The 11579-nt window shown below is 35.5% G+C and overlaps 2 protein-coding genes across 2 annotated transcripts; one reads left to right on the forward strand and one right to left on the reverse strand.

Annotated features, from left to right (window-relative positions):
• Positions 1-583: 583 nt before the first annotated feature.
• gmpr2 (guanosine monophosphate reductase 2) lies at positions 584-7097 on the reverse strand. Its single transcript, XM_048183878.1, has 10 exons — positions 6951-7097; positions 6419-6545; positions 6142-6261; positions 4818-4901; positions 4543-4716; positions 4363-4444; positions 4170-4276; positions 3989-4031; positions 1407-1566; positions 584-1185 (listed from the first exon to the last, which is right to left on the reverse strand). Exons 2-10 carry the CDS (start codon positions 6503-6505, stop codon positions 996-998), a joined length of 1047 nt encoding a protein of 348 aa, XP_048039835.1. The 5' UTR covers positions 6506-6545; positions 6951-7097; the 3' UTR covers positions 584-995.
• A 247-nt stretch (positions 7098-7344) lies between these two features.
• nedd8 (NEDD8 ubiquitin like modifier) lies at positions 7345-8466 on the forward strand. Its single transcript, XM_048183895.1, has 4 exons — positions 7345-7535; positions 7740-7787; positions 7919-8001; positions 8086-8466. Exons 1-4 carry the CDS (start codon positions 7518-7520, stop codon positions 8204-8206), a joined length of 270 nt encoding a protein of 89 aa, XP_048039852.1. The 5' UTR covers positions 7345-7517; the 3' UTR covers positions 8207-8466.
• Positions 8467-11579: the final 3113 nt, after the last annotated feature.

The following is an 11579-nucleotide window of genomic DNA, read 5'->3' on the forward strand; positions in this document are numbered from 1 at the left end:
AAAAAAAAAATACCCTTGCTTTGGTCTTCAAATATATGCTATACAATAGAATGGAAGTACATAACAGATGTCTTTAGCATACTGTATAACAGACCGCTAATACTGGAATAATTTATTAAAGGATTTGAGTTGGTCCAGGGATCAAATCAGTAAGTATCAGAAAATCCCAGGAATGTAAGACATTAGGCATAGACAGTTTGATAAAATTAACAACAAAGTCTAAAACAGTACTTGAATTGGATGAAATATAAGGCTCTAATAGAGTGTCTAGTCTAAAGTTGTTTAGACAAATGAACAGAAGATTTTAACTGAAAATGAACTCAAGATTTTAAAGGGATAGTTCACCCAAAAATGAAACTTCTGTCATCATTTACTCACCCTCAGGTTGTTCCAAACTTGTATACATTTCTTTGTTCTGTTGAACACAAAGGAAGATATTTTGAAGAATGTGAACAGTTCTGGGGCACCATTGACTTCCATAGTATTTTTTTTTTCCTACTATGGAAGTCAATGGTGTCCCAAAGTGACCTGGTTACAAACTTTCTTCAAAATATCTTCCTTTGTGTTTAACAGAACAAAGAAATTTTTACAGGTTTGGAACAACTTGAGGGTGAGTAAATGATGACAGAATTTTCATTTTTGGGTTATTTTGGGTTACCCCTAAAACAGAAACTGCATAAAACATACAATATTATTACAGTGTCCTTGAATAATTCAAAAAATTCAAAACTTCCAAAATTAGAAGTTTCCAAAGACTGATTAATCAAAAAAAAAAAAAAAAAAAAAAACCGCAAAGGCCATGCAGTGGCCAATACAGCATCTGGTGAATTCAAATACACATTCATTTATAACACTAAATGACAATGTAATGTGTGTGTGTGTGTGTGTATGTGAACATGCATATGTGTGCATGACTATGGAGAAAAATAAATGACCTTTGCATGGATTTGGCATACTCTGGCCCAATATGGACCTGGTTAGACCTTAGAACTGGCTCAATTATCATTACCAAACACTGTGTTGAGTTGTTGGGTCACCCTAATGAAGGTGGTACGACGACTCAGCTCTTTCAGCTTAGCAGCACCCACGTATGTGCAGGTGGAACGAACTCCACCCAGCACATCTCTCACCGTCACCTCCACAGGCCCTTTGAAAGGCACTTCAACGGTTTTACCCTCTGATGCCCTGAAAACACAATAATGACAGCTAATATTAGTGATCTGAATATCGTTTTAAACCAGAATACATGGTTTTAAATCAAATTGGCCATTTGCTTTAATACTCAGGCCTGTTTTCTGCATGATCATTATTGTACCAAATAACATGAATGTAATGTCATTTACAAACCACTAGACAAAATTATCCATAAGCTCCAGCATGATTCAGAGCTTCTCTCATGCGCTTACCTATACTCTGCTACACCTCCTGCATGCCTCTTCATGGCCGTGTCTGAACTCATGCCATAGAACAGTTTGTACGTTTTGCCGTTTTTCTCTATGGTTTCGCCCCCACTCTCAGAATGACCAGCAAGCATTCCTCCCAGCATCACAAAGTCAGCCCCCGCCCCTGTCACACAGTTTAGCCAATCAAACACAAGCCTAATGTGGCACTGATTGTGACTGGAAGAGATCACAATGAGACATTATTATTTCCTATATGTATTCAATCAATACCATTGCTTATACAATACCATGGCTTTTGCATGAGGCACAGAGATTACCTTACATAACTTTATAAATGAAATATACATTGTGTTTTTGCTTTTGAAATAAGCACTCAGTTCTTACTCTACAGTTTTGTCCCTGAAAGGAGGATGTGCAGAAAGGAGGAAGGATTTTTTTTAATCATTCACAGTATGTTTTTTTTTTTATATCTAGGTTCTAGGGTAACACTTTACAATAAGGTTCCTTAGTTAACTTCATTAATTAACATGTACTAATAATGAACTACACTTCTACAGCATTTATTAATCTTTGTTAATGTTAATTTCAACATTTACTAATACATTATTAAAATCATGTTAACATTAGTTAATGCACTTTGAACTAATGAACAAACAATGAACAATGTTAACGAATATTAGTAAATACAGAAACAAATGTATTGCTCATGGTTAGTTCATGTTAGTTAATACATTAACTAATGTTTAACTAATGAACCTTATTGTAAAGTGTTACTGGTTCTAGCTTTATGATTTTATATACTGTTTTTATATTTTATACTCATATAATGACTGTGTAAATATATATTTTGGAAAATTGTACTTCTTATTGTTTGTTGTTTTCTGTCTCTCTCTCTCATGTTTCAAGACTTATCTGCTTTCTGTAGCCAAATATTGTGAAAAAAAAAGCAGCGAAAAATACTTCTTTCTGTAGTCAAGGTCAGTAGGCCTGGGAAGAGTCTAGAGTCAGATAAAATGTTTCCAATTAAAAAAATATTTACATGCATAAGATAGGCATATAATGGGATGTTGAGGAAGACCAAGGTGGATGAAGATGAAATAGATGTGGTAAAAAAAAAAAAGAAAAGTAGGAGGCCATATTATAATCTGTTAATTTGTCTGTACAATACATTTTTAATCTTTGTTCAATGATAAATGAAATGAATGATTTTGCAATATAATAAATACTCTGTATTTTAGAGCTCACTTTTCTAGCTCTCTGAAACACACTTTGGAAAATCTTTTTTTATTTTTACCACTGAGTGACCTGACTTTATTTTACAGGTGAATTTCTACCACTTCACAAACAGCTGAAAATGTGGCCTTCACAGGTAGTAAGGCATCAAGGAATGTCCGAATCCAATGTCTGTGGCTACTAAAATTTCTTGAATTCTTGTTTTATGCTATCTATTATTATAATACTCTGCAAGGCTTAATGCACAATTAAAAGTTTTTGACCATATTTGATTTTGTGTCCCGCCTGATTGTGTTTACTTAAGTCGAATACTAGTTAAGACACAACTAGTATCCGACTAGTATCCGTTTTCAGCGACACAGTTGACCTTCAGGTTTTGAATGATTATATATAGAAATAATTTTAATGCACGCCAGAAATTTGTCTTATTGAACTAAACTAAATCAACATTGAACAAAATTGAGCTGAGTAATGATACTATTGTCTTTTTAGATCTGCTTTGAGGCTTATGTACGTTGTATTCGTTTCACAATAGAAGAACATTGCAACATTTATTTTATACTGTTATTTTCTTGTTTAATACGGTGAAGTTGCTTTGAAACAATCCGTTTTGTATAAAGAACTATATAAATAAAGGTGACTTGACTTGAACCTGATGTGATTATCCTACTTATACCATGATTACTAGCCAGCATGGATAAGTTAAAGCTGTCATTGATGTTTGCAGTGCAAAATTTAAAAGAATGGATTAAATATAACAGCATTTGTTAAGTTATCGTATGTACAGATAATTAGATTTAGAATTCTAAACTGAAATGAAGATTACATTTATTTGAATGAAAGAGAAAGAGATTGTGCGTGTGAATTACTTGCATCTCTACATTGTTTAATTACTGAAAAAATATAAATATAAAATAATATATAATGTACCTTTTTATATATATATTTTTTGATATAAAATATAATGTAAGCTTTCTGTAGCAAAATTATTTTATTTATAAGATTCACGGGCAGCAGCTCAATCACAATCTCTTGTCTAAATATAAAATATCTGGCTCAATTAAAAGAAGCTGTCAGTTCTTGTGCGAGTACAGGCACGTCTGCTTCATAATATGAAAAGTTATCTTTGTGGTGAAATGTGTTTCTCTTGCCTTGTGGTGGCTTGCAATTCCAACGGGAATCAGATATACGTGTTTAGACATAGGTCAGAAGACCAGATATCGGATCTGATTTAATACCGCATTTGGAAGTGGCTCAGAATAAATTTGATATTGTGCAGATTTATGTCTCAATATCCGATCGGTGTTGAATGTGAGTAAAAACATCAGATCACAACGCAGCCCAAGACTCACCAAATGCCTTGGAGACGTCACCTGGGCAGGTACATCCCCCATCCTACAGAGACAAAAAACACATGAGCCCCACAAATACACGATCAAAGATTCTTTTCACACAAAGCATGCAAGTAGCATGGTGGGACTGTTACTATTCTTTCTACTGAAAGAACTTTGCTCTCAAACACAAGAGTCTCACAGATATGATGTGTCCACCCAGGCCATGTGCAGCGTCAGCGCACTCAATGACAGCACTCAGCTGAGGATAACCCACGCCGGTCTTCTTGCGAGTGGTGCACACAGAACCTACACATATGAAAATATGTGTGAAAACAGTGTAATGAATTTGAACACCATCTGAAACTTTGGCGAGAGATGACTGATGATGTCACCTGGTCCAATGCCCACTTTGATGATGTCAGCACCAGCGAGAATCAGCTCTTCAACCATCTCTCCTGTGACCACATTGCCAGCCTACAAAACACAAACGGATTTCAAAAAAATATTAAGATGATTGCTAAAAAGACAATGTAAAAAAAATGTTTATCTGTTGATGTTGACAGGTAACTGACCATGATAGTGTGCGTAGGGAACATCTTTCTCACGTCTTTCACAAAGTTGACAAAGTGTTCGGAGTAGCCATTGGCTACATCCACACAAATGTACTGAATTTGAGGTACAGCAGCCATAATGGCCCCCAGTCTCTCAAAATCCCCATCACTCGTCCCTGTGCTGACAGCTACACTCTGAAGAAAGAAAGAAAGAGTGTCTGAGACAGATCATCTAAATATCAACAATCTAGAGAACCAGAGACTAGATTATAAAATCTAGCAAAGATGCAGCTCACCTGTATGCATTCTGGGTGCTTGGCTGCAAACTCCTTCCAGTCATCCACACAGTAATGCTTATGGATGGCTGTAAAGAGACTAAACTACAAAAAAAAGCACACAAATGAATGATTACAACAAATAATATACAATGTATATGTAAGCACCTGCAGTCTGTTAAAGGGTTAGTTCACCTAAAAATGAAAATAATGTCATTTATTTCTCACCCTCATGCCTTTCCACACCCGTAAGACCTTCGTTCATCTTCAGAACACAAATTAAGATAATATTGTTGAAATCCAATGGCCAGCAAAGACATTTCCTCTCTCAAGATCCATTAATGTACTAAAAACATATTTAAATCAGTTCATGTGAGTACAGTGGTTCAATATTAATATTATAAAGCGACGAGAATATTTTTGGTGCAACAAAAAAACAAAATAACGACTTATTTAGCGATGGACGATTTCAAAACACTGCTTCAGGAAGATTCGGTTATGAATCTTTTGTGTCGAATCATGATTCAGATTGCGTGTCAAACAGCCAAACTGCTGAAATCACGTGACTTTGGTGCTCCGAACAGCTGATTCGACACGCTGATTCATAACGCTCCGAATCTTCCTGAAGCAGCGTTTTGAAATCGGCCATCACTAAAAGTCGTTATTTTGTTTTTTTGTTGCACCAAAAATATTCTCGTCACTTTATAATATTAATATTGAACCACTGTACTCACATGAACTGATTTAAATATGTTTTTAGTACCTTTATGGATCTTGAGAGAGGAAGGCCTCACTGAGCCATTGGATTTCAACAAAAATATCTTAATTTGTGTTCTGAAGATGAACGAAGGTCTTGCGGGTGTGGAACGACATGAGGGTGAGTAATAAATGACAGAATTTTCATTTTTGGGTGAACTAACCCTTTAAACAAACAAAAGGGTATAAAAAATTCAGTGTATGGTCTGCATTTAGCAGATTCTCGCACATATCAGCACTTGGGAGATCCTGAGAAGTCATAGGTCAAAGTACCAAGTCAGAACTAAATTCTAGCTATCAACACTTCACAAAAATATTCTTTGTCCTCTTAGAAAACCAAAAATGCATTTCAAACATGTTTTTCATGCATTTTTTTCAATTAAAGAAATTGTAGATATATGCTCATCTGGGTGCAGGATACATGACAACAAATGTAAAGAACAATGTCTACTTTGACCACTCACCTACACATCAAGTCATAAAATATAGACCAATGATATTGCGTTTGTGATCAATTTTCATTTTTGACATTATGAAAGTATTTGTTTAGGCTGTTCAGCTGTATGAAAAAATAAGAGTTCATTCATACCTGATGTAAGGCTAAAGCCATTTCAAAAGTCCCCACCGTGTCCATGTTGGCGGCAATGATGGGAATCCCACGGTAACTGCCCTTCGAGTTTCTGAAAGTGAAACTGCGCATGAGATCCACCTGAAACAGAAGAGAGCCAGAAGAGAACCCAAAATGTAGTTGACATTGCATTGCATGTGTGACTGCAATGAAACTTTATATAAACCGAGGCCAGATCAAACCTAATACTTTGTATGTCATCTACAATGCAACTGAAAATGTATCAAGAATAACTAACCTCACTGCGAGATTTGAGAGTGCTCCTTTTGGGTCGAAGCAGCACGTCCTTGAAGTCCAGCTTGATATCATTTTCAATACGTGGCATGGCTGCTGAAGAGGATAGCCTTGAGACTGTATCTCACTGTCTGTAAAAACACAAGACAAGAGAAAGAAAAACATTCCCACTTTAGTTATGGGAGCTGCAGGGGTTGAGGAAGGAAGGGGAGGGTGATACAGTGTGAGTTTTTACTACTTTACTATTAATTTTTAAAAAATTATAAAACTATGTTTAAACTCTTTGTAATACCAAATAGTTATTCCATTTCAGATATGAGAGTTAACCAGTGCATCATAAAATTATCTAACAAAATGACTCTTAATTACATCACATCTGGTTATGTGTTCTGCACGTCTTAGCTGTCAGACAACCCTAGGCCATAAGAGCATAATTTTCTGTCATCGTGACACTAATGTTTTTGCTGTCCATTACAAACAAATATAAATGCGTCCTTATCCATATACTTTATTTACCAAATAAAACATTATCCTACCTATAAATGGAGATGTGCACCTCCTTGAAGAGATGTATGAGAGAGAATGAAACGGTTTCCGGTTGGAGGCGGTCATTTTAGGAGGGCGGATGTTTTACGCATGTAGTCTCCGTGCTGACGGCTCCCGCGTGAATTCAAGTTCAAACGTTCCGCGAAAAACTACAAAAAACGTTTGCTTACTGTCGCAAAAATGTCGTAAATTGTATGTTTTTTTTCCGGGTACGCAGTTTGGATTCAACTGAACTACTGTTTTATTTAGTGTTAGTTCATTAAGATATGTATATTTAAATAATAAATTCTAAAACAATTAGTTAATTTTATAAATTCTAAATCGTCGTTCGAATTCGAATGCTGTTATTCTCCTCATAGAGCCTCGGAACTTTTCCTACTTAGACTAGAATGGTAGGAATTATTTTTCAGTGGCACAGGAACTTCGAGTACGGTGGACAAATTGTGGAAATAACTGATTAGAGAAATCTCAAATTATTCCACCGTCAGTTAATTATATTTGCATTTAATTATATTTCCAATTTTTCTGCATGTATTTCTAGAAAAGGAGAAGCCACAATGCTAATTAAAGTCAAGGTAAGGAATGAACGAAGAATAATGAATTTCATTCAGCACACTTCTTGTCCAGTTCGCCACTAACGTTAGCTAGTTTAATTATTTTTTTAAATATACCAAGGCATTGCGAACCAGACAAACGGTAATTTAAAAAAAATGTACATCAGTCCCATCAAAGGGAAATCTCTAAATAACTAACGTTAATCGTATGCATTGTTTTTAAAGACGCTCACTGGCAAAGAAATCGAGATTGACATCGAGCCCACAGACAAGGTATAGTCTAACATTCATATTGATTTACAGCAAATGTTAAAAGATGAACGTTTAGCTCTGTGTCAGTCATTCATAGTTTACATTGTTGACAATAAAGACCATTTGATGTGTATTCATTTAATCCTATTCAGGTGGAAAGAATAAAAGAGAGAGTGGAGGAGAAAGAGGGAATCCCACCCCAGCAACAGAGACTCATCTACAGTGGAAAACAGATGTAAGGCATTTTACTTGCACTATTATCCTGCTCTGGTACATTTGTGTATCTTTATTCTAAACCCTCCATTTTCTTCCACCTCAGGAATGATGAGAAAACGGCAGCTGATTACAAGATCCAGGGTGGCTCGGTGCTGCATCTGGTTCTTGCGCTAAGAGGTGGACGGCTCCACCAGCATCTCAGCAGCCTCCTTCTAACTATGTAACCGCCAGTCCTGCCTTGACCACCTTAGATATCCAATGTACTCACACATGTCACTAGAAACCATTTGAACCATCTGGACTGATGAGTGGTAGCCGCTATAATCTTAAGTTTGTTGGAACATTCAGCTTCTTCCTGTTAATGCCACTCCCCTTTAATTTGTTAAGAGCATGATTGTGCTCTTGTTAAGTTTACAAGAAGTGTAAGAAATCAAGGTAAAACTGATGTATCAGTTTGTCAATAAAAATTGATGCAACCGTTTAAGCAATGTTTATTCTTTCATCACTCAAAGGTTTTAGCTCAGTTATCAGGGTTTTTTTCCCTTAAAACAATAAGTTCAGATTTGAACTTCTTCTTAATTTAAGCAACTTCTAAAAAAATCTTAATGTGAGCCACCACATGCAAAATGATCCATTCAGTTCTCAAAATCTTTTAGAAGTACATGTTTTTTTCAATAAATATCTGTGACATGGAATGTGAGGCAAAAACTTGAGGCAATGCGATCCAGGCAGTCCATCAGTGATTATGTCAGAGATCAAATTTGAATAAGGAATAACAAATTTATTAAGTAAAAATTATAGCGACAAACTGATGAATTAATTGTTTATAATAAAATCCAGAGTATTGTATCTAATAGATGAAGATCAGAATATAGAGAAAGAAGGAACAAAATTAAGACATTTGCAGAATGAAATGAGAGGTAGAAGAAGAGATGCGAGAAGCAAAAAGAGCAAAGAAAAAGCTATCAAAGACCCAGTCCGTTTTATACCATAAGCATAGGAAAACTTACATCCCACTCAAACTTAAGTTTTAGTCTAATAAAAAAAGGTCAAACAGACTTATCCATTATCTCTTAGTTGGTGTAACGGCTAGGTCAGAGTGACTGGTCAAATGTCAAAGATAGATGAAAATATGAGGTGTTGTTTTGACACCTTTTGCAGATCTTGCATTATCTCATGTCTGCAGAAATGGAAGCAGACATATTTTCATACAAAGGTACATCATGTTCAAATGAGCAACTAATTCTGAAAACATCATCGTTTCAGTACTTGGCAGGCGTCCAATATCTAACCACAAACATGTCAACATGACCTGTCACACTGGAAAACTTAAAGAACAATTGAATATAACAAGCATACATCTCTTAAAGATAAAAAAAAGAATAACCATAAAGGAGTACAATAAAGAGTAGAGACTTGAAAATATGATGAGGATTAATATATGGAGTAGGAGTACATGAATATAGGAAATCAAAAGTAATGTTAATAAATCATAAGCCATAAATGATTAACATGAAATATGAATAAAATGCATGAATATGATTATTGACCATTTTGGATCCACCAGAATGTTTTTTGTTTACATTAACCACTTTGCTACAAAAAAATGTACAGGTGCTGGTCATATAATTAGAATATTGTGGAAAAGTTAATTTTTTTATTGTAAATTATTTTTAAAAATGAAACTTTCATATATTCTAGATTCCCTACATGTAAAGTAAAACATTTCAAAAGGTTTTTTTTTTTTTTTTTTTTTTAATTTTGATGATTAGAGCGTACAGCTAATGAAAGTCCAAAATCCAGTATCTCAAAATATTAGAATATTTCCTAAGATCAATAAAAAAATGGATTTTCAAAACAGAAAAGTTCAAGTTCTTTAAAGTATGTTCATTTGTGCACTCAATACTTGGTCAGCAGCACATATTACAGCAAATGACTTGCTCCTAGCACAAATGACAGCATCAGTGAAGTGTGGCATGGAAGTGATCAGCCTGTGGCACTGCTGAGGCATTATTGAGCCTTCAGATCATCTGTATATTGTTGGATCGACTGTTTCTCATCTTTCTCTTGAAAATATCCCATAGATTCAGGGGTCAGGCATGTTGGCTGGCCAATAAAGCACAGTAATATCATGGTCAGCAAACCACTTGGAAGTGGTTTTTGCACTGTGGGCAAGTGCTAAAGTCCTGCTGGAAAAGGAAATCAGCATCTCCATAAAGCTTGTCAGCAGATGGAAGCATAAAGTGCTCCAAAATCTCCTGGAAGATGGCTGCATTGACTTTGCACTTGATAAAACACAATGGACCAACACCAGCAGATGTCACGGCCCCCCAAATCATTACTAACTTCAGAAACTTCCCACTAGACTTCAAGCAGCTTGGATTCTGTGCCTCTCCAGTCTTCCTTCAGACTCTGGGACCATGATTTCAACATGAAATGCAAAATTTACTTTTATCTGAAAAGAGGACTTTCGACCACTGTTCACTGTCCAGTTCTTTTTCTCCTTAGCCCAGGTAAGATACTTCTGATGTTGTTTCTGTTTCAGAAGTGGCTTGGTAGTCCTTTTCCTGAAGATGTCTGAGTGTGGTGACTCTTGATGCGCTGACTCCGGCTTCATTTGACTCATTGTGAAGCTCTCCCAAGTGTTTGAATCGGCTTTACTTGACAGTATTCTCAAGCTTGTGGTCATCCCTGTTGCTTGTGCACCTTTGCCTACCCAATTTCTTCCTTCTAGTCAACTTTGCATTTAATATGCTTTGATACATCACTCTGTAAACAGCCACCCCATTCAGTAATGACCATCTGTGACTTACTCTCTTTGTGGAGGGTGTCAATGATTGTCTCCTGGACCATTGCCAAGTCAGCAGTCTTCCCCATTAGTGTGGTTTCAAAGACCAAGAAATACCCGAAATTTATACTGTAGGGATGGTCATTTAATGAAACTCAAATGTAAATATTCTAATATTTTGAGATACTGGATTTTGGACTTTCATGAGCTGTACGCTCTAATCAACAAATTAAAAAAAAAAAAAAAAAACTTTTTAAATGTTTTACTTTACATGTAGGGAATCTAGTATAAATGAAAGTTTCATTTTTTAAAATAATTTACAATAAAAAAATGAACTTTTTCACGATATTCTAATATATGACCAGCACCTGTATACATAAAAATGTGCATATTCTTTTTCTGTGTACTATTGAATTATAGGTAATCTTTACCTGTTGTTGAAAAAGTGCAGCGTGACACAATAACATTCAGCTAGACAAAAGTAGTCGGTGTCAACAAGTTTGTATTCAACGAACATTTCCAGGGTTGACTGCCAAAAAACATTTCATTTTGGTGGCATTAGCTAATTTACTTACACAATAACTAAGATTTAGGTTTCAAAAATGGAGCGAAAGCAATTGAGGAAAAACTGTAATATGAAGCCATTTGGTGAATCAATACCTCACCTCCAAACTGAGTTGAAATTCCCTTTAACAGATATGACAGTGGTGAAACTATTGTACAAACTGACCATAACCTCCCTTGCTGCCTACAGTAGGTGGCACTATTCCTGCACAATATTTTTCAGTTGAGAAAAGCACAAGTCTTCC

The sequence above is a fragment of the Megalobrama amblycephala genome, linkage group LG3 (genome assembly GCF_018812025.1).
Source record: "Megalobrama amblycephala isolate DHTTF-2021 linkage group LG3, ASM1881202v1, whole genome shotgun sequence".
In the NCBI taxonomy this organism is placed as follows: domain Eukaryota; kingdom Metazoa; phylum Chordata; class Actinopteri; order Cypriniformes; family Xenocyprididae; genus Megalobrama; species Megalobrama amblycephala.

What these genes read in the sequence shown, in the direction of transcription:
- gmpr2 (XM_048183878.1), bottom strand. Translation starts at nt 6,505, where the DNA reads ATGCCACGTATTGAAAATGATATCAAGCTGGACTTCAAGGACGTGCTG. An exon ending in TCCCTACGCACACTATCATG is followed by an intron (nt 4,445 to 4,542) that starts GTCAGTTACCTG and finishes TGTGTTTTGTAG; the next exon opens with GCTGGCAATGTGGTCACAGG. An exon ending in TGGGTGGACACATCATATCT is followed by an intron (nt 4,032 to 4,169) that starts GTGAGACTCTTG and finishes TTGTCTCTGTAG; the next exon opens with GATGGGGGATGTACCTGCCC.
- nedd8 (XM_048183895.1), top strand. An exon ending in ACATCGAGCCCACAGACAAG is followed by an intron (nt 7,788 to 7,918) that starts GTATAGTCTAAC and finishes AATCCTATTCAG; the next exon opens with GTGGAAAGAATAAAAGAGAG. An exon ending in ATCTACAGTGGAAAACAGAT is followed by an intron (nt 8,002 to 8,085) that starts GTAAGGCATTTT and finishes CTTCCACCTCAG; the next exon opens with GAATGATGAGAAAACGGCAG.